Source organism: Arvicola amphibius, chromosome 3, assembly GCF_903992535.2.
Source record: "Arvicola amphibius chromosome 3, mArvAmp1.2, whole genome shotgun sequence".
NCBI lineage: Eukaryota > Metazoa > Chordata > Mammalia > Rodentia > Cricetidae > Arvicola > Arvicola amphibius.
The window spans coordinates 162,884,291-162,907,140 of NC_052049.1; the positions used below are offsets into that span (position 1 = coordinate 162,884,291).

The window sequence follows — 22,850 nt, forward strand, 5'->3', positions numbered from 1 at the left end:
ACAATGTGTTCGGGTCAGAAATAGCTGTGTTTTAAAAATACATAGAGAAGAAAACAAACAAAACAATGACAGCCACAAACAGACATGGTAGCTCATGCCTGTGTTCTCAGCATTTGGGAAGAGACAGAAGGATTGCCACAAGTTCAAGACCAGTCTGATGTACAGAGTAAAACCCAGTCTCAATAAATATACAAACAAACAAACAAAAAATTATAACACACACATACAAACTTACACAGGGGAGAATATTTACTCAGTGGATGGTAGTAATGGTGCTGATAATTTGGTATACAGCAATCTAGGTTTTTAAATACATGTGTATATTTTTAAATTCTCGTTTCAAAAATCATCTTCTACCTATTCCTTAAAACCAGCTCGTTTCGTAACATTCCCCCCCCCCCCGTGCCATTAAATATTTGCCCTATTTAAAAAAATTCGATTTTACGTAGTGGTTAGAATGAACGTATATAAATCATTATTGCCCAAGAGACAGCACAGGCGTCTAAGAGTGGAGACAAACTCCTTGCAGATCTGCCATAGGCCTGCAGGAACACGCTCATTTGGCAGGGAAGAAAGGGTGAAACCGAAGGCAGTTTCCACTAATCTCTGAGTGATGATGTTGTTGTCTTACTGCTCGTCTCTTGGTGTAACCACCGTCCATCTGACAACAGTTTAGGGGAAGGTGACCTAGAAGACCCTGAACTCTGGCGTCGAAGGCTCCATCTATGTCCACAGAGGTTCACGCCTCGTCTAGCGCCCCCTGGTGGCTGCTACTCAACCACCCGGACAATAAAGAATTTACCTTTTTCTTCCTTTTTCTGGTCCTATTAGATTTCTTGCTATGTTTCCAAATAGATGTGAAGGTGTCTGAAGAGATCCGAGGAGTGACCGTAATTTTTAAGGGTGGTAGTTTACCTGAGCAAAGAGAGCAGAAGCGTAAATGAGCAGAATGGCTCACACTGTGTAGGGGTGCTCTCAGGCCTAACAGCCCTGCAGGAGATGCGTCATTAGGGTTGGCTTATGCAGAGCTCCCTGACAGAGCATGGTGGAACTCTGCGATCCTAGGACTCTGGAGGCTGGAGGACCAGTCCCAGTCTCGTAGCCAGCTCAAGGTCACCCTGGGCCACAGAGACCCAGTCTCAAAAAAAAAAAAAAATCAGAACCAGAGGAAGAGAAGAAGATTGGGGAGAGATAAAGGCAAAAGGAACCAAACTCCCTCTTTAGCAGATAAGAAAGTTAGTGTGGTTTCATCAAAGGAGAATTAGAAATTCCCTTGTTGGTTTGCAAACGACACGAACACGGAAGACACTAACAGAAAGAATGTTAGTTTTATAATCAGTGTTGTTTTAGGTTTTAAAGCAGTGTCTTCAGGGCTAAATGGCTAGGGATTCGCTCTGTGAAATCCAAGCGGCTAACCCTTTTCTGAGGACTCTTCACTGTGTTCAAACTAACAACCTAATTAAAGTGCTTTGTCAGAAACAGCGCCTAAGGAGTCCAGCTCATGAAATAAACACATTCAGGCTGTTCATGATGAACACTTAGATGAAACTTCAAAATCGCTGATTTCTTGAGCTGTAGATTGCCTTCTAATGCCGTTTAAATGACGACTTGCATTTCAGGTGGGTACTCCATAATTAGCCTCTCATTTATGGAAATTGAGCCATTTGCTAAGCAAGCAAGACATTTTCCATTCCAGAGAGCTACTCAGTGGAAATCATTTCCCATCAAGTCGCCAGGGGCTGTCTCTCAATCACGCTCCCTGCAGTAATGGGGGGGAGACTGCCTGCAGCTCAGTAATGGTTTCTGCCAGGTAGAGTGGGAAGTGGCACCAGGAACATCCAAGCGCAGTCACGACCTGCCTTCTGCTTAGAGCACTTAAAGAGAGGTTTAACAGAATAAGCCCGCTGAACTTCATCTCAACTCTAATGGAACACGAAGTGGGTGTTCTGTTTCTCTAAAAGAAAAGGATAATTGAAAAAAAAAATCTTAGAATCATTTAATTGGTCATTAAACATGCATGACTTTAGTTGGAAATGGAGTAATGCAGCAGACCACAACAGCCCTGTAATTCTCTTTAAATCACTGCCAGCGAAGGAAAAATGCAAGGTCCGAGTCTTACTAAAGAAATGAAGACAGGATGCCTCTGCCAATGAGCTCTCCCCACTCAGCCTGCCCTCACTCGCCTCGACACTAACTTTCATACTAACATCTCCTCATGTTTTACATCGAGCAACATTTCAAATGGCATTTCTTGCTCTTCCCGTAAGAGCAGTAAGAATAAATAAACTAAAGGAGAGGCCAGGGACAGTCACCATTAATTGACCTCGCTTCTCTCACTTTCCAAAGGCTACAGGACCACAAGTCACTCAGGGCTGCCTGCCAGCTAGAGCCAAACCCCTCTTGGATGACTAATAAGTACACTGCGTTCCTTGTTCTCTCTCCCTCTTCTCTTTCTATGTCTCCAAGGTATCCTGATGTAGCCCAGGCTGACCTCGGACTTGAAAGGTTCCTGTGCCTGGCTGGCTCAGCTTTGTCTTAAGTTGCTCTTTCAGTTCTACAGTCGATTTCTGTACAAACCATGTTAGGTTGAGCTGAGAGAGGAACCGAGAACAGGAGAAACTTTCTTGGTGACTAAGAAAGGAAGGAGAAGGGCTGGAGAGATGGCTCCGAGGTTAAGAGCACTGGCTGCTCTTCCAGAGGTTGGGAGTTCAGTTCCCAGCATCCGCATGGTGGCTCATAACCACCTGTAATGAGATCTGGTGTCCTCTTCTGGTGTGCAGACAGAATACTGTATACATAATAAATAAGTCCTTTTTAAAAAAAAAAAAGGAAGGAAAGAGAAGACAGAAAACGTAAACATGACAGAGAAAAAGTTATTAAACAAACAAACAACAATAAAAAACCCCAGCCAGGCTGGGAATATTCTGCAAGCATAAGCTACTTCAGAGACAGAGGGTAAGGAACTATCTCGACACTGGCCTAGAAGGACAGAGGAAAACCATCACTCAGAGGCTCACAGGGTACACACAACATTGTAAAAGTTCTTGAGCTTTGCACAAGTCTCTTGGCATGTTGACCAATGGAGGCTAGCCTTTGACCACACACACACACACACACACACACACACACACACACACACGGCTCATTGCACAGTTCGGATTTGTCATTTAAACAATGGGGCAGTCGCGGCTAGTTCAGGGCCTGGGGAGAAGAGGATGAAACTCAACCTGTCTTCCTGGCTCTCAGGGCTTCCAGGATGTCCACTGCAGCCGCTTCTCCCAGGACATTGTTTCCAAGGTCCATTTCCCTTAAGTGAGGGGAGTATTTGATCAGGCTGCATAGAGAAAACAATGAGACAAAATGGCTTTGTACCGTGTGTGGCTCACGGTCCCTCAGAGCAAGTCAGTTCAGAATTTCAGAGAACGCCTCTTCTCTTCAGGCTCCTCAGCCTCCCTGCCCCTTCCCAAGTTGACGCGACGACCCTACTCGAGACTGGAGAGGTGTTGAGCCCGCTTATTGAATCTGGATGAGCGTCTCTACTTTGGCATAGTCTGCTTCTCTTAGGAAAGCCGATTCAAGCTTTTCCTGCCATAAATCTTTCTTTTATTTATTTACTTTAAAAAGGCTCCATGTGCCGGGCAGTGGTGGTACACACCTTTAATCCCAGCACTCTGGAGGCAGAGGCAGGTGGATCTCCGTGAGTTCAAGACCAGCATGGTCTACAGAGTGCGTTTTAGGACAGGCTTAAAAGGTACATAGAGAAACTCTGTCTTGAAAAACAAACAAACAAAAAGCTTCCATGTAAGACTTCTTAGTCATTTATATGTTATATACTAGAAAAATGTCAGAATATTTGAGAGATTGACCAGGGCTTAATGACTTTTAGTATGTCAGATAAATAATAACTCTTACTTGATGATTTTTTTAAAAATGTCATTTATTTATTTTGAACAGGGTTTCTATATGTAGCCCTGGCTTGCCTAGAACTTGCTATGTAGACCAGGCTGGCCTCAAACTCACAGAAATCTACCTACCTCTGCCTCCCAAGTACTGGGATTAATTTCACATAAAATTAAGAAAGGCAAGCTGTTGTGGGATATTTGTACACTCTATGAAGATATTTTGCTGGGATTGGTGTAATAAAAATCTGAACAGCCAATAGCTAGGCAGGAGGTATAATGGGATTTCTGGGGAGAGAAAGGAAGAGGAGGAGGAATTTAGGTACATGGGAGATGCCAGGAGACACGGAGAGGAAACAGGAGGTGCAAGATGGAAGAGAGGTAATACCACATAATAGACTATAGATTAGGGGGCTGGAGAGATGGCTCAGAGATTAAGAGTACTGGCTGTTCTTCCAGAGGTCCTGAGTTCAATTCCCAGCAATCACATGGTGACTCACAACCAGCTGTAATGAGATCTGGTGCTCTCTTCTGGCCTGCAGGCATGCTTGCAGGCATAACACTGTATATGCATATATACAGTATAACACTGTATATATAATAAATAAATAAATAAATAAGAATATATATTAATATAAATGGGTTAATTTAAGTTATAAGAGCTAGTTAGGAACAAGCCTCAGCTATAGGCTGAGTTTTCATAATTAATAATAACTCTCTGTGTCATTATTTGTGAGCTGGCAGCCCAAAGAAAACCCAACTACAGCAAGCCTTGGGTCTGGAGCGATGGCTCAGTGGGTAAGAGCACTGACTGCTCTTCTAGAGGATCTTGGTTCAGTTCCCAGCAACAGCATAGCAGCTCACAGCTGTCTGTTGTTAACTCCAGTTCCAGGGCGTCTGACACCCTCACATGGACATGCATGCATGCAAAACACCAATGAACATTAAATACAAATAAATTATTTTAAAAAGGCAAGCCTCGGAATAAAGATTTTAAAATCAGATGAATTAGCTTCATGAGAACAAAACCACTGGACTTTTGTCCTACCTAAGGACTCTAGGGCCAACGTTGCTTAGCTTATAAGACCAGTAGAGACCAGGAATGTTCAGGGTGGTGTGGCCAGTGCATTTTCCTTATTTCTTGGTGGGTTATTGAGAATTCTTGGCCTGGCAGTGTTCTGCTGGCTGGTTTTGTGGAGGTGCCATTGAGGCAAAGACCTGGACTTCTGGTCAGCTCTGCCCTTTCGTTGACCATGGGCAAAGGCATATACCCTCATGGGTCTAACTTTCCATATCTGCAAAACTAGCCAGAAAGGGGCTTTGTGGTCTGTTTTATGAGGTTGTAGTGAAGACAGAATGATTCTTTCTGTTAGTGCTCAGCACAGCAGGGACTAAAGGAAAGTTAATTTATGGTCTCTGGCTCAGAAGTAAATTATGATGTGATTATCAAGAGATCAGTCCTGCGTCATTATCACATAGGGGGGCTTGAACTTTCACGTAGGTCATTGCTGGCTTTATGGTCTCATTGGCTCTGCTGCTCGCTGCCCACACTTTCCAATGAGTCAGCAGCCAGAGCTGAAGCCATCGGCCTATGCTTATCAAAGATCTCAAGGAAGCATCTGCCTAGGACTTGAACAGTTTCAGCTCCCGGATCTGTCCATGTTCTTCAGACAAGATGGGTAAGATCAGGGTACCGCAGCTGGAGGGATGGCTCAGTGGTTAGAGCACTTTTTGTTCTTGTGGAGGATCCAGGTTCAGTTCCCAGCTCCCACGTGGTAGCTCACACAGACAATCTAATCCTTCCTCTGGTCTCCAAGGATACCAGGTCATATGTGGTGCTTATATGTGCAGCTAAAACATCTGTACACATAAAATAAAAATAAATGAATTTAAAAAGAACTAAAAGGTAAAGGAAGGGATGCTGCCAGAGAAAGGAAACCCACAGGAGAGGGAGGGATGCTGAAGACCGACTTGATAACTCAGCTCTGTCTGTGACGTTTGAGGAGCTGAGTCTCACTGGTGTTGCTGGGCCTTGGCCACCACCAAGGCCATCCCCAGACTTGAAGGCTTCTGCCCTACAGAATTGCCCCCCAGAGGCTTCAGTTTCCTGCCCAGTGCTGAACCCAGAAGCCTGAACGTAGAGGGGACTTCATTTGCTCAACTGGCCAGAGGTGGTGCCTCCTTCCCTCCTCTGTCCAGAGTGGCCCTTCTCCTATTTGGACAAAGGAGGAGCAAGATCCCTGAACACTGCTTAGCTTTTTGCATAAATGATTTATTTAACTTCTATCTCCTGTGTTAGACAGTACACAGTGATCATTTCACAGGAGGGAACCGAAGCCCTGGAATCCACGATAAGCAGACAAAGGAGGTAAAAAGGGAGAAAAGTGAACCTAAAAGCAGTAAGAGTAAAGAAAATTTAGACCAGGTAGTGGTGGCGCACACCTTTAATCCCAGCACTCAGGAGGCAGAGGCAGGCGGATCTCTGTGAGTTTGAGGCCAGCCTGGTCTACAAAGCAAGCTCCTGAACAGTTAGAGCTACACAGAGAAAGCCTGTCTCAAACAAACAAACAAAAAACTAACAACAACAAAAAACAAAAACAAAAAATAAAACAAAACAAACAAACAAAATTTGAAGAAAACCAAGAGCCGATTCTCTGAAATCAGTAACATTGATAAGTTTCTAACCGAATGTACAAGAAGAAAGAGAAAACACAATGAGAAATGTCAATGAAAAAGATGTTTCCACAGCATCTACAGTTTCTAAAAGGACAATAAGGAAATATAAATACTTTATTCTAATATATTTGACAATGTATATAAATACATTCTTTGAAAGAAACAAACTAGAATATGTCAGGCAAAACCCCTCAAAGCCAGAAGAGCCTTATACTAAATGTTTGGTTGGTTGGTTGGTTCAGCGTAGGGAGTTAAACTGAGACACACAAGACCCTGGGTTTAACCTAACATATACTGCTTTGAAAAATGAGTTTTGGTTGAACTAAGTGTGGTGGCAGATGCCTGTAACCCCTGAGTTCAGGAGGCTGAGGCAGGAAGGCCGTGAATTTGAGGCCAGCGCGGGCAGCATAGTGAGACTTGTATAAAAACCACAAAAACCCCTGCTGAGAAAGCTCCAGGCATCAAGAGCTCTGATCCGAAGCAGGCAAACGTATTACATGGAAAGAGAGTGTGAATCCGTGTAGCTCATGGATGTAAACACAAAAATCTTGAACACTCTTTAGCAGTTTACCTCAGCAATATATTAAGTTCAAAAAGATACCGAAATAGAAATTATTGATGTAATTATCTGGGAAAGGGCAGTCTTGATCGCCAGCTGGGAAGCCTTCCCATCCTTCTGGAGTAAGGAAGGAGGAACCTCTTTCTGCTGAGATAAAAACTGCTACCCATCAGCCTTCAGGCCTCCTACGTCAGCCGTGCCCAGTGATCTTGGCCGCCAGTGGTGCTGTGGCCATGAGACAGTGCTGCCCAGAGCCCTTTATTACCTGCAGTTCCTGCAGTGGGTGCAAGCCCTGCCAATGATTGGTCAGCTTAAGGTGTGGGTTCAGTAGAGATGGATGGGAGAATGCCTCATGTTGTCAAAATAGGCATGACAAGGAAACAGTGCTTTCTAGAAGCTTCTGAGAATTTTAGTTCCATCTTTTGCTTTAAGAGTCCAGGGTAGGGGGCTAGAGAGATGGCTCAGTGGTTAAGAGCATTGCCTGCTCTTCCAAAGGTCCTGAGTTCAATTCCCAGCAACCACATGGTGGCTCACAACCATCTGTAATGAGGTCTGGTGCCCTCTTCAGGCATGCATGCAGACAGAATATTGTATACATAAAAATAAATAAATGTTAAATATAAAAATAAATATAAAAGAGTCCAGGGTGGGTAGCTTCCTAACCAAATATAAGAATGTGTGTTCCAAGCAAGCTTCCCTTCCTCTTCTTGACATCAGTCAGGGTTTGAGTTATATTCCGACCCTAGCAGTAGAGGAATAGTCTAAGTCTTGCCTCCTCTATTGCCCCAACTGCCACCCTTTTCATATAAGGCTCCTTGTGAGGTTCCTGAGGGGCACAAGTACTGAGACCAGGACTGGTAAGTGCCCCTCTCCGAGCTGAGAAGCCACACAAGAATTGCTGAAAAGCTGTGATCAGCCGTGTGGTTTAGCTTCGTCCCTTTAGTTTTAGAGAGTGAATGAATTCGAAGCTCTTACTGTTCCCCACCGTGTTAAAGTTCGAGTGAGTTCCAGCAATTGCTCTCCCTCTACTCCTGTCCTGTCGATGCTGTTATCTGCTAGATGCAGCGTCACTACCCAAGGGCCAGCTTCCATCAGGCGGTTAACTTTTTTCCTCATTCCTGCAAGAAAAATCAGAACACCGGTATTATTTTTAGATGATAGCTCTCCTATTTATTACCAGCTAAACCAATTTTCCAACAGAGTTTGCACATACTGGATTTCTGAATAGACTTATTTCGCAACACAATCAATGAATAGAATATATGTGATTTTGGAAGTCCTGGTTTTGCATTTGGTTCCACGTCATCCTTTACAACAGAGGCCCCAGACTGCATGATAGACAATTCCATCTTGGAGTCAGATAGTCACTGTTAATCTACTAAAGAGGAAAATTATCTACTGACCCTGGGGAGTCGACAGTTTTTATTGAAAGGGGCTTAGCTCATTATAGAGGTCTGAGAAGCAGTCATTTCCCAAGCTTTGGGTTCTGGGAAATGTCAGAAGGAGAAAAGACTATCTGCCTCAGTGACTCACGACGGCATCACTGAGGGCCGAAGTCCTGCGTCTGGTTTACCCTCATTGGCCTGCTGAGGTTTCCCAGAGTTCATTGTCAGGGTCACCAAGTGGCACAGCATACACATTTAATTCAGCCCAGTTCAATTTTAGGAGTTTGAGAAAGAAGAAAACATGAAGAGAAAACAGCCGTCAGCATAAGTCAGGCTAATTCTCTCAGCTGGGAGAGGGGGGAAACCTGAACCACTGCTCCCCAAGCTAGAGTACTCCCTGCAGCCTTCTCAAGCTCGCTGTCCCGTGAACTGCTTCAGATGGGACTGAATGGCTTGATTTAAAGCAGGGAGGAATCAGCAGGGTGGGCTCAGAAGGCAAAGGCACTTGTTGCCAAACTTAATACAATTCATTATTGTTTTTGAGTATAATGCCTTGATTCCACTCATGAACATGAATGGAATATGATTTTTCATTTATAAAATTTTTTTCACAAATCTAAAATGCCTTTGAGAGTGGAGTATCTGCCCTGACGAGGTGGACACTGACCACACCGGTTCTCATTTCTTTCTCCTAATTTCCACACACCAGAAAGTAGCAAATGGTAAAACCGGAGCCATCCTCAGCAGGGGATGAGGTCTGAAGGCCAAATTCCTGTACAGATGCTCAGCTTTGCGAGGAGAGTCACTGTCAGGCACCCAGCACCCTGCTGTGTCAGCTCGGTGTAAGTGTGTGCCTTTGGAGAGGGCGCCTGCTTGGCCTGTGATTGACTGGGCATAGCTGGCATCCCCATGGGCAAACTGTCTCAACCACTCCCAAACTGGCATCAAGGAGTAATGAAAACATTATTTTCTGCCCACAACAAATGGACCAGATTGGAAGATGGACCTCTCATGGGTTTCAGGAACTCGCAAAGAATGCGGGAAGACAGCAGCCGCTCAGGTCCTGCTCTGGTACTGGTTTGGGGCTTTAACCAAAGCAACACCAAGCTCCTCTTTCTGGGCAGAAAACAAATTCCTTGGGATACAGATGAGGACACACTCAGCCCCTGGTCATACTTTATCTTCCCCAGCTGTACTCACTCTAATCTATTTTTATTCCTTTTTATTATTATTATTACTTTAGAACTAAGCAAGGTGTGGGGTGAAGAGATGACTCAGCAGTTGAGATCACTCGCTGTTGTTCCAGAGGCCCCGGGTTCCATTTTCATCACAAATATCTACAGTTCCAATTCCAGGGGATCCAATACTTTTTTCCTGGCCCCTCTGGGCACCAAGCATCCACATGGAGCATAGACAAAAATACCCATACACGCCGGGCGGTGGTGGCGCACGCCTTTAATCCCAGTACTCCGGAGGCAGAGGCAGGCGGATCTCTGAGTTTGAGGCCAGCCTGGTCTACAAGAGCTAGTTCCAGGACAGACTCTAGAAACTACAGGGAAACCCTGTTTCGAAAAACCAAAAAAAAAAAAAAAATACCCATACATGCAAAAAATAGACAGGTTCTCTAACAATAACTGTCTGAACGCACTTCTCTGTCGTGGAGAGCCTGGTTCTGAAACTACGCAGAGAAACCCTGTCTCAAAAAACCAAAACCAACCAACCAAACAAACAAACAAATAAAATGGCCTGTGGCTCCTATAAACATCTCTGAGCCTCATTATAAAAGAGGCCTGGGCTGGAGAGATGGCTCAGAGGTTAAAAGCACTGACTGCTCTTCCAGAGATCCTGAGTTCAATTCCCAGCAACCACATGGTGGCTCACAGTCATCTATAATGAGATCTGGTGCCCTCTTCTGGCATATAAACATACATGGAAGGGATGTTGTATACATAATAAATAAATCTAAAAAAAAAAAAAAAAAAGAGGCCGTTATCCCATCTCCTGGCATCATTTTGAGGGGCAGCTAGGTGGCACTTTCAATGAGCAGTTGTGAAAGACCATAGTGCACGGCACACAGTGGCGCCTTGCTTCCTGGTGTCATTTCTGACTTCCCTGAATTCCTAAAACACCGCATGCAAGCAACCTTGTAACTTATTAACAAGGTGTCCCCCTACCAAAGGGTCTGACGTTTATTTCAGACATTGGCACACCTAACCTGGAAGCCACGCTGCAGATTGACCCAGGCCCACCCAGCCGAATGAGTTTCCGTCTTCCTGGTGGTCCATTCTCTCTGTCCTGGAGAACTGTCCAAGAGCAACAGCTCAGCTCCACTGTGCTCCTGTCCCACTCTGAAACCATAACCTCAGCCTTCAGGAAGCAGAATAGGGGAATCAGGAGTTCAAGGCCATCCTCAGTCAATAGAGAGTTCAAGGCTCTCCTGGGATACTTAAGAACCGTCTCAAAAACCAAATACCAATCAACCAAACAAATAAACAACAAAGCAAACAACAACAAAACCCAAACAAAGACAAAATCCCTGAAACTCTAAACAAACAAACAATAAACAAACAAGCAAATACTCAAAACCACCACGGCTCTGTCATTGACTGTGAAAAGCTCATAGTCCCAGAGGTTTGAACTCTTCCAGCTGGCGGTGCTGTTTTGAGAAGTTGTAGAAACTCTGCGATAAAGGGCCTAGCTGGCAATCGCCGGTCACTAGAAGCCAGCCTGGAGTGCTACTCCCACTTCGGTTCTGGCCTGTGTTCTCGGCTCCCTGTCTGGTTGCTGTGTGTGAAAATCCACCCCACACTCCTTCGGCTGTGTGTTTCCCACCAGGATGGACCTCTCTGAAACTTGAGTCAGAATAAGCCCTTCCTCCGAGAGTGGCTTCTGTCAGGTGTTGTCATAGCAACGAGACAGCTGCAGCTTGACGTTCATCACCTCTGGTTAGGGGCTACTGTCCTCTTCGGTCATCTGCAGTAGCTCTCCCAAGCCTCAGTCCCCGGTGTTGACCACGATAGCCTCCTCGTCCTCTGAGCTTTTTCTCATGGGCAGGGTGTGTGTGTGTGTGGGGGGGGGCTGGGCTCCACTTAAAATGGCCTCTTTCCAGCTGTAACACCTCCTTCCTTCCCGAGTGCTCTCTGTGGGCCAGATCCTAAAGGGCAGGTGTGACTGTTCATGGACCCCGCATCCTCCCAGACAGCTTCATCTTCTCCCTCACCCTCTGGTCTCCTTTGGTCCAGCAGGACAAGTGACACCACACACTCTGTAGGCACCAGAGCCTGCAGTGCTTATCTGTAGACACCGGGCCTTCCTTGAGGTAGAATTTTTTTTTCCTGGTTGAGACAGGTTTTCTCTGTGTAACAAATCCTAGCTGTCCCGGAACTAGCTCTGTAGACCAGGCTAGCCTCGAACTCACAGATATTTGCCTGCCTCTGCCTCCTGAGTGCTGGGAATAAAGGCATGTGCAAACACCACCTGGCTACAATTCTTTCAAAGTTGTTTAGGTATAACATCCTTCTATTGATAATGGACACATGGACACATGCAATTTCCTGTGTACCACCCCATTTTATGAAAGTGAACTTCATCTGCTCAATGATGGGATTCCAGAAAACAGAACGTGACAAGTGCTGGCTAGTTCACACCAAAGGTCCTGGGACTCTAGAAAACAGAATGTGATGAGTGTTGGCTGATTCACACCGAGGGTCCTGATCCCTTTCTGTAGAAGTTTCCAGTCTATGATCAGCTGTCCCAAGCATGGAATCACAAGTACAGTGACTTCAGGATTGTAACTGGTAGCTTCCTGTTTTTGAATTAATACAGCTTTTGAAGATTACATCTTGACTCTTGAAGTGGGCTCTTGCATTCCTTACTGCCACTGGTATTTCTGTGGGCTGTGGCTTTGATATAAACAATAGTGCCTTATTTGGAGAACTGAACCTGACTTGGCCAGCTTGCTAATGGAGTCAAGTGCTGATCTCATCAGGATCGTGGAAGGACCATTGCCCCTGTTCATACAGCTAAGTCACAGGTTGACCCTTCTCATCCTCAGTCCTCCAGAATTTAAATAGCCCTAGGGACTGCTACACTGTGTAGCTTCAGCTGGGGAAGAAATAGGCTCCAAGACACTGTCTTCTGGGACTGTGAGGGGACTTGAGGTGACAAGGCAGGGCCAGCAGAATGGCTCAGGAGAACCTTGCTATCCTCAGGTGGCTACTCCTCACCACCATTTGGTGACTCCTAGCCTTTACCATCTTCTGCTGCTGCTTAGTTGGTGATTGGGATATGGAAAAACTGGGTGTCAACTGTTTGAAGGCTGACCAACCTCTAAACTCTTGTATACAACCTCATGTAGACAGAGCCTGGGTCTCAGAGCTGGATCCACAGAGGCTGGATGAACCCGAGCAGTCTAGCAGGATGGGCCTGGCCTGCTTGTTCTGAGGTTCCCAAGGCACAGAAGAGGCATCGGAGAGCCCCACTCTGCTCTCTCATCTTCACGGAGCAAAATAAACCAAGGGAGGCAGTCGATGTTTTCATGTTTAAAGAAGTGGTTCCCAGTGATCTCTCTGGACCAGCAGCCTCAGCCTTTCCTCAGGGTCCCACGGGATGGCACCCATAGGATGGTGCCCAAACTCTCAGGGTCAAACAGCACTGGTTTAATGATTCTGTATTCAGTGGTGCAACCAATGCAGAATGGCCGGGACAGGCATGTGTACAACTGCAGGTAGCCACATAGAATACTGTGCTCTGCCATCAAACTATAGACAGCTGCCCAATGTCAGTTGTCTCGTTTTTGTGATCATCACCGTAAATGTTCTCCGGACTCCAAATGAGAGGAGGGTGGGGGAAAGGGCCAGGCTTCTGAGTGGCTTTTGGCCTCAGAAGGTACTGTAGGGATGGCTATCCAAGCAGCAGGCCAAAAACCTCCTTCCACAAGGGGTGTGCATGAAAGTATTTTGGCTGTTTCCAATTAGGACCAAATGGAAACCATCTGGCTTCCTCACCCAGGAGCATGGCACAATCAGCTCATCTAGGCCCCTCACTTTGAAACAGGTAGAGTCCTACCAAAGACCAGATTCTCTCCCCCAGTGCCCATGACTGTTAAGCAGGTGTCCAATGTGAGAAGGGAAGGTTTTCTTTTTAGATGTAGCCTTGGCTAGCCTACGACCCTCTATACAGACCAGGCTAGCCTTAAACTTATATAACTCTATTCCCCTCTGCCTCATGAGGCTTGTGGCATCATGCCCTGCCTTTGGGAAGGTGTTTTGAAGTTTTGTTATGCCTGAAAACACACACACACACACACACACACACACACACACACACTGAAAATTGTTCCATTGAGTTCAGGCTGAGGAGACTAATGGCCTCAATTGTCTCCTGGGTCAAATCCAAGCCCTTATCTTGGCTTGTAGGTCCCTTAATGTGATCCATTCCCTCAGGAGGGCCAGTCTCCTGCATCTTCTTGTCTTGGCCAAATTTGTGGGTTCCTGGATGGTACTGGGAAGGTCTTTCCTACTTAAGTCCTTCCTTGTCCAAGTTCTTTTTTGTTCTCATCCTAGGTCATCTTGACCCCAAAGCTTTTTCTCTGATCCCAAATCTGGAGCAGAATGCCCTCTGCTGGTCCAGAGAACACACCAAAGGCCACTTCTTTAGACTTGGAAACCTTGACTGCCTTCTCCATTAGCATTACCCAATGGGAAAACTGCATCCAAGACAGACAGTAGAACAGGGCCTGATATGCCTTCATGCTTTATAATCTCCCCAACTTCTCTCTCTTACCTCAAGGTCTCCTACAGCCTGGGGTTGCCTCAAACTTTGCTTTGTAGCTGAAGAGAACCTTGACCTCCTCAATCGTCCTCCTTCTGTCCTCCAGCCAATGAGAAGAGGGGCATGCACCCGGCTTTACATTTTCATGTGGCTTTTGGACAACAAGAGTCTGTAATTTTCTAATGTAGCCGCATTTCACAGAAAAGGCTCGACGATAACTCAAGGGCAGAAAAAAAAAAAAAAAACGACCACACAGGAACAGATTAAAATTGAAGAAGGAAAGAGGCCAAGGAGATTAGGTTCCTCTCAAACAGCTGGTTGTCTTCCCCACAAAGGCAAAATACAAACCACCGAATGCCCAAACCATAACAGCACAGGCTGCACCAGGAGAGCTTCCCAAAGGCTGTCTCACGACACACCCAGCAGCTCTCCTGCTCTGCGTCCTTTGAACTTTAATGCTTTATTGCCTGGAGAGGAGCCCGTAGGGCCCAATCTGCCCTCTGCAGGGTGGGATGCTGAGAGCCAGGCAGGGTAGGAGCACAGGAGCAGGGGCTGCAGCAACACTGTGAACTTTCGTCCTTGGGAGGCTCCTGGGGTAGTAAATCCCACTTGGGTTCACTTTGTTTCTCTTTCTGTTTCCCTCCCCCTCGCTCCCCTTCCCCTTCCCTGTTGCCCTATTTCTGCCCCTTCCCATCTCTCCCAAAGCCCCTCACTGTTACCCTGGTTCTAACTCTGAGTAACCCGGATTCTGAGGCCTTGCTGGCAGCTCCTGGAAGAACTGTTCCACACCATGCTCCTCTGGAATGTTGACTGTGCCCATGATGAATTTCTCTGGCAGGCATGGCGAAACTGTTCATGGGTGGTTTGTGTGAGGTCACAAGACATTGAATCTGCTTGTTCTCCATTTGATTTTAAGTCTTTGTTTAGGATAATTATGCACCAGGGACACACAGGGAGTGAGTTAGAAGGTGAAGGGAGTGGAAAGAATAATCGAAACGACAACCAAAATACCTCGTTCCCCTCTTCTCCTCTGGGAGGTCCTTTTCACTGGTACAGCGTCCGAAGATTTCGCAATCTGGCTCAAAGTTGAGCTTCCACCTCCACACACTGGTAAAAAAAAAAAAAAAAAAAAAAAAAAAAAAAAAAAAAAAAAAAAAAGACAACGGTGCAGGGTCAGAGTCAAGGAAATGATTTTCGGCATCCTTTGGTACTGGTGATTGTTTGCATTCATTTTATGGATACTTCCTGCAAGGGTATTTCTCTTGGGAGAGAATTAGCTGAACAGCACCAGAATCACTTAGGTCCTGTTGTTGGTATTTATTTCCCTGACTGCAAAGCTAGAGGTTAACACCCAGCAGAGCCAAGTAGGGCTCCCAGAGTCATCCGGTCCCCCAGAGTCATCCCGCTGCTGGTGACTCCCTCAGGCCACAGCTGCTTTGGATAACCGTGGCCCCACCTTCCTGGGATTGCTAAGAACAGTTATGGAGGAATACACTTTGTTGGCACGCATTAAGAACTGTGTTGGAGTTGGGCTGGGGTGGCCGGTGCCTTTAAAGGCCACATGCGGGAGGCAGAGGCAGGTGAATCGCTGCGTTCCAGGCCAGGCTGGTCTACAGAGAAACCCTAATTCAAAAAATGGCAAAAGGTGGTGGCACAGCCCTCGGGAGGTAGAGGCAGGTGGATCCGTGAGTTCAAGGAAGGCCAGGCTAGTCTACAGAGTGAGTTCCAGAACAGTCAGGGCATGCACACACACTCATGACTGCTTATATGAATATTGAAAACTTATTATACTGTAAAGTACGTTTTATTTATTTATTTTTAATTTTTTTTTTAATTTTATTTTTTTATGAGATAAGGTTTTTCTGTGTAGCCCTGTTGTCCTGGAACTCAGTTTGTAGACCAGGCTGGCCTCAAACTCACAGAGATTCGCCTGCCTCTGCCTTCCCAGTGCTGATGTCAGGTACATTTTAAAGTTAATATTTAAAATTTTCATCATAACTGTAAGATTTTTTTCAAAGGTAGAGACTCCCAGCATATGGCAAATATGCCAGGAAATAAAATGAAGTCTTTTATGTCGCTCCCTTCAGTGGGTCAGATCCAAACTCCCCGCAGTCTGCTGCCCAGATCTCTCACGAAACCCACTGCAAGCGCAAGCCAGCACAAGCTCTTGCAGTCGAGGGCTTTCCTTTATTCCTCCTCTCTCATCCCGGTCCTGGGGTTAGAACCTAAGGCCTCACACATGCCAGGCAAACTCTACCCCCCTTCTTACACACACACACACACACACACACACACACACAAAGCCACACACAGTTTCACATACCCCAGGCTAGACTCAAACTCTAATGTAGTTTTGGGTGAACCCAGGACTTTGCGTGTGCTCAGTAAGCACCCTACTAGAGGAGCTGCCTCCCTTGCCTTGATCTTGGATTTTACCCTCTAGAACTGCGAGAGATTAATTTTCTCTTGTTTAGCCAGCAAGCCTGTGGCTATGGCCACCTGAGAAAACGAATGCAGAGGAATGGAGAGGGGCTGAAGCAACAGGTTGAGCTGGCAAGAGAATGGAAGTGGCAGCCTAGGGGGAGAAGGGGCCTAGAAAAGCCCTTGAGCGTGTGTGTGTGGGGGGGTCTGTTGTCGTTGCTGAGATCTTGAACACAAGACATGCGCTGCATTTTCGGGCCATCCTGAGCTGCTTGGAGGACAGCAGCTGCAGACACTCTGCCACCTTCTCTGACCTGGGGTTTTTTGGTTTTATTTCTGTTTTTTTTTTTTTTCTTTGCCTCTTTGACAAAACAATTCCAGAATTTTTATTTGATTTTTTTTTTAAATTACTTTTGTTGTTGTTGTTGTGGATGTATGTAGATTTTATTTATTTATTTAAACATAGGGTTTTACTATATAGCCCTGGCTGGCCCGGAACTCACTATATAAGCTAAGTAGGCCTTGAATTTACAGACATTTGCTTGCTGCTGCCTCCTGAGTACTAGGATTAAAGGCGTGTGCCACCATGTATAGCTATTATTTTTAAAATCATGTTTTATTTATTTGTGTCTATGTCTGCAAGCGTGTGCATGAGTGCATCTGTGTGAATCCGTGCATGCATGTGCGTATATGTGTGAGTTCTGTAAGTCAGAGGACAACTTGCCGGTCTCTTTCCACCATGTTCCAGGCTCTGCAGCAGGTGCCGTTACTGCCGAGCCACCTTGCTGGCCCCTAAAACTTTTAATATTAAATCGCAGCTTCCCCCTAAGAGAAACTGCTTGAGACAGCTGGAATAGGACCCCCACATCTCCACCTTACATCCCGGGGCGTTCTTTCCCCTCTGCACCTCTCATTCCTGCCTGTTTGCCACACGCCAAACCCTCAAGACATGGCTTTTACATTTACAATCATTCAAAAACAAATACCCACGCTGGGTCACTTAGCTGTTTTGAGCCCACAGCTGCAGTACAGGATCTGTCAGTAGACTGTGGCTCTTCACGAGAGTGTAAAAGCAGTGTATAGAAAGTGCGGAGACAGAGACTACTTTGTCAAGAACGATCCTGTTTTCACCATCTACAGTGGTTGAATTTTTTTGCTGAATATAGTAATCTACTGGAGCCTGTGATCTACTAGAGTCTGCAAGACATTTGTGCGGCCCTCCTGGTTTTAGATTCTCCTGAAGAGAAGTTGGGGGTAATTCAAATAGGTCTGATTTTATGTTACTTGGCGTTATTCCCTTGTAGATTTTAATATTCTTTTTTATTTTAGATGTTTAGTGTTTTGGTTATTTTGTGACTTGTGTACTTCCTTTTCTGGTCCAATCTACTTGGTGTTCTGTAAGTTTTTTGTAACTTCATAGACATGTTCTTTTAAGTTAATAAAATTTTCTTCTATGAAAAAAGAAAAGAAAGTACGGAGACGGTAAGCAGTGTTTCCGGTTTCTTCAGTGCACAGAAAGGCTTGGCTGAATAACCTAGCTTGACAAGTGACCTGGGTGATTGTGATCCATGAAAGTCTCTAAGGAGGTGACAGCCATTGTCAGTTGCGGGTTCCTGGCATTCTTCTCCCTCAAAGCCGTCTTTTCTCAGCTCCCCATCACCGCTTTCCTCCCCAGAATATAGAGCAACTGAGTTTCCCACCATGACAGATTTTCTCCTCCGAGAAAACCACCAACCCGCTGTAGTGGTGAGGGTGTGCGATATGTCTCAAGCACACGCTGCTAAGCCTTCCCGACATGGAAGCTGATTACCATAATGTTCATTTAGCAGCTGAAGAGCCTGAAACAGTGCTCAGAGTCACACACAGGCATGCCCCTGTCTGTGTTACTAGCCATCCGATACAGACAACCAATTAGTAAACATAGTCAGCTTTAAAATGTACCATAAATATGCATTCTTAGGATTCACCTAAATTTAAAGGAGAAGTAAATGGAGGTGGTTCATCTGCCTGCATCTGCCTGCTGGTTGGGTGAGGACATGCTCTCTCTGTGAGTCACACAATCCTGGCACAGTACTCGACCCAATCCCCACTTCACCCTCCCCGCCCCCAAGGTGTGTGATGAGTCCTGCCAATCATAGCTCATCAGGACCTGGGCCATAGAGCCTGGACCAAGATGTATGTATGGGGACCAAAGAGGACCAGGGCTGTAAACTCAAGGGCTCTTGCTGCCATGGATTAGTCCCTGAATCTAGCCATCTCCGGAGACAGTTGTACCCGGTGGTGGTGGGGTATGTGTGTCATGCATGAGTATCCTTCAATCCTGTTTGACTTGCTTTTGCTAACTTGTTGAGTCTGATATTAATTAATATGGTGTGTTAGTTTTGTAGTCACTGCTAGACGACCATAAAGTGAGCGGTGTAACAGAACCCAAGCTTAAAATTGGAAGTGGTGGCCCATGCCTGTAATCTCAACACTCACAGGGTAGAGTCAGGAAGACTAGTACACATTTGAGGCCAGCCTGAGATACTGATGAGTTCCAGGATATCCCAGGATATAGAGCAAGACTGTCTCACAAAACGAGGAGGTAGGGGGCGGGGTGGGAGTGGGGTGGGAGTAGGGTATGCGGGGTAACAGTGGGGACTGGGAGTGGGGATGAGGTGAGACTTGAAGGGATACAAGCTTTCTGCCTCACTGTTCTGGAAGCTGAAAACCTGAAACGGATCCTACAAGTGACTGTCAGGACATCTTCGGGCTAGGTCCTCAGAAGGTTCTGGGGAAAAGTTTCTTTGCTTTTTCCAGAGACCAGAGACCACCCACGCTCCAGCTCAGATCACTTGTGCCTCAGTTTCCATTTCACATCTCCCTCCTGCCTGCCTCTTAGAAAGGTCGTTGTGATTGTGCTTGCTCCTCCCAGGCTAGTCCAGGAGAAGATCTCCACCTCAGACTCCTGACGTGACGTCCATCGCGTGAACGTATTCACAGGTGCTGAAGGTCAGGGCAGAGACACCTCCAGAAGGTCTCCAGTGAGCACTAAGAAGCCACCGGCTTGCAAAGTGGAATCCTCCCTTCAGGAACCAACAGGGCAGTCTGGAAGTGGTACCCAGGGCTCACCTTGAGGAAGCAGAGGAAGATTTCCAGTGTGAGGTGATGCCGAGGCGGGCTGGTCCTTCCTCTGCATCTCTGCATATTCTGCTATGGGTCTGAGGAGGGCCAGAGTCCCAGAACACTGCAGATCATTTCCATCCAGGTGCAGCTGGCTGGGAAAGAGGGCAGAAAGCATTGCTCCTTGACTGTCAGGCTCACTTCAACTTTGAATTTAAAATCTTTCTCCAACAGGACATAACGAGTCATAAATGACATAATATAACATAGTCGGTGGATAATTACAGTAAACATATACTACACCATGTCACAAAAGCTGGCTATGCCAGTGGCACAAACCATGCCCTCAGCAGAGACCCTTGGTTCTCAAAGCTCACTAAAGGCTTTTTCTCCCCAGGGTAAGAAAAATAAAGGGTGCTAGGGAAACAGCTTAGTAAGTGAAGTGCTTGCCAGCGAGCATGAGGACCCATGTTTGGTCTCTAGAACCCAGAGAAAAACACTGGACATTGGGCCATGGGGATGACCGAGTGGGTAAAGCACTAGCTATGAAACCAAGAGGGCCTGAGTTCAAATCCCCAGCACTCCCGTAACAGCCAGGCATACCCACAAATAATTGTGATCCCAGCATTGGGGGGTAGAGACCGTTGGGTCCCTGGAACTTGACTGCCCAGTCTGGCTGAATGACAAACTTTCTGTTGAGTGAGAGACCTTGTCTCAGAAAGTAGAGAGTGGGAGAGGGGAATCCATTTGATGAACTCCTCTGACCTCCAGATGTGCCTGTGAGCACACACATACAACACAAACAAAATCAAAAAGAGATAAATTTCTAATGAAATTTAGAGAACAACAGCAGCACAGGGCATGGTGGTGTGCTTGTTATCCCAGGGTTGAAAGGGGAGGACAGGCGCATCCCTGGAGCTCTCTGGATTTCAGCCTATTTGGTGAGCTTCAAGCCAGTGAGAGACCCCGATTTGAAAACCAGGTGAGAGCGCTTGAGGAATGGCAGCTGACCTCTGGGCTCCGTGTGCACATGTGTGTACCTTCACAAACATACACAAGCCCAGAAGAGAAAGGGGGGGGAGGGAAGAGGGAGGGAGGGAGGAGGAGGAAGGAAGGAAGGAAGGAAGGAAGGAAGGAAGGAAAGGAGGAAGGGACTGAGGGAGTAAAAAGCAAATCTAGCCACCAGGACGCACAGTGCAAGGAGGCAAGGTGAGCAAGGGCCTGGGGGCAGCTCACCAAACTGCACTCTGGCTGATGACAGAGCCCAGTCTCAGCCCACTCTGAGGCCTGAGGCCACAGTAGCGCAGACTGAGGCCTTGCAGCCTTTGGTTGTTTTCCAGGCCCGAGAAGATACTCTCAAGTTCTTTATCTCCAAACCTGAAAAGACAGAACCACATGGTTTTTAAACTGTATCACAGGCCTGTATCACAGGGGGACACTGTGGTTGGTTATGGCAGGGAAATAAACCACAAAGAGGTGTGAATGAAAACTTGGTTTAGAACCAGGTGGTTGTGGCGCACGCCTTTAATCTCAGTACTTGGGAGGCAGAGGCAGGCGGATCTCTGTGAGTCTGAGGCCATCCTGGTCTACAAAGTGAGTTTCAGGACAGCCAGGCTTACACAGAGAAACCCAAATAGCATCAGGGATTTGATTGAGACAGTCAGAGTTGACACACAGACTCCACCCTTCAATAGTCTTTTATTTTTAATTTATTTAACTTTATTTTATGTGGATTGGTGTGAAGGTATCAGATCCTGGAACTGGAGTTACAGACAGTTGTTAGCTGCCATGTGGATGCTGGGAATTGTACCCGGGTTCTTTGGAAGAACAGTCAGTGTTCTTAACCACTGAGCCATCTCTCCAGCCCCCAACAGTCGTCTTTTTTTTTTTTTTTTTTTTGGTTTTTCGAGACAGGGTTTCTCTGTGGCTTTGGAGCCTGTCCTGGAACTAGCTCTTGTAGACCAGGATGGTCTCGAACTCACAGAGATGCGCCTGCCTCTGCCTCCCGAGTGCTGGGATTAAAGGCATGCGCCACCACCGCCCGGCCCAACAGTCGTCTTTTATGGTCAGTAGTACAGGCATGGGGCAAGAACCTGTCTCATGAGGCTACAGGAGAATAAATGAGTTCATCTTAGCAGTGTGCTTTGTGTATAGTAAGGACTTGAAAACTCTGCTGGTAGAGTGGCCGAGATCACTGGGCAGGCCGATGTGCCTATCACAAAACCAGGTGGTGAGTTCTACTTCATCCCTGGGAAAGAGAGGGAGGGAAGGAGGGAGGGAAGGAGGGAGGGAGGGACACAGGGAGAAAGTGAACCTTTCGCTGGTGTTGTTATTCCCACCCTGACTGTCAGCGAATGTGCTTACACTCCCTTTCTCAGAAGCAGTTGCTTTGTCCCTTCCTTGTGCCTCCGTGAAGACTGGCCTGTCACCCGAGGAGCCATGCTTTCCCCTGACAGAACATGGACCATGTCTGGGGCATCTTCTGTGACACTCAGAGTTTCTACCTTGCACTCTGTGTACTGAAGAGCCTGTCTGCTCGACCACTCTGAAGACGCCTGTGGATGCCAGCATCACCTTGTTTGTATCTCTTCTCCTCTTCCTCTTCTTTTCTTCTTCTCTTTTATATTACATCCTGACTGCAGTCTGCCCTCCTCTCTCTCCTCCCAGTTCCTCCATCCACCACATCCCCTTTCCCCAAGATCCACTCCTCCTCCTTTCTCTTCAGAAGAGGGCAGGCCTCCTAGGGTTATTAACCAAACTTGGCATATCAAGTTATAATAAAACTAGGAATTTACTCTCATATTAAGACTGGGGGAGCAATCCAGTAGGAGGAAAAGGGTCCCCAAGGCAGGCAAAAGAGCGACAGCTCCTGCTCCCACTGTTAGGAGTCCCACAGGAACACCAAGCTACACAACTATAACATATATGCTGAGAACATAGGTCACACCCAGACAGGCTCCCTGATCTCTGTTCAATCTTTGTGAGTCCCTGTGGGCTCTGCCTAGTTGATTCTGTGCGTCATGTTTAGTATCTTCC

General features: G+C 46.4%; 1 protein-coding gene across 1 annotated transcript in view; it reads right to left on the reverse strand.

Annotated features, from left to right (window-relative positions):
- Positions 1-739: 739 nt before the first annotated feature.
- The window catches only part of LOC119809450, a 29,856-nt gene continuing 7,745 nt past the window's right edge, over positions 740-22,850 (reverse strand). The window contains exons 4-9 of the mRNA XM_038322255.1: positions 21,051-21,191; positions 19,824-19,969; positions 15,303-15,398; positions 8,120-8,252; positions 3,228-3,334; positions 740-915 (exon numbers count right to left, since the gene is read on the reverse strand). Coding sequence (XP_038178183.1) covers positions 740-915; positions 3,228-3,334; positions 8,120-8,252; positions 15,303-15,398; positions 19,824-19,969; positions 21,051-21,191 — 799 coding nt within the window. The remainder of the gene's footprint in view (positions 916-3,227; positions 3,335-8,119; positions 8,253-15,302; positions 15,399-19,823; positions 19,970-21,050; positions 21,192-22,850) is intronic.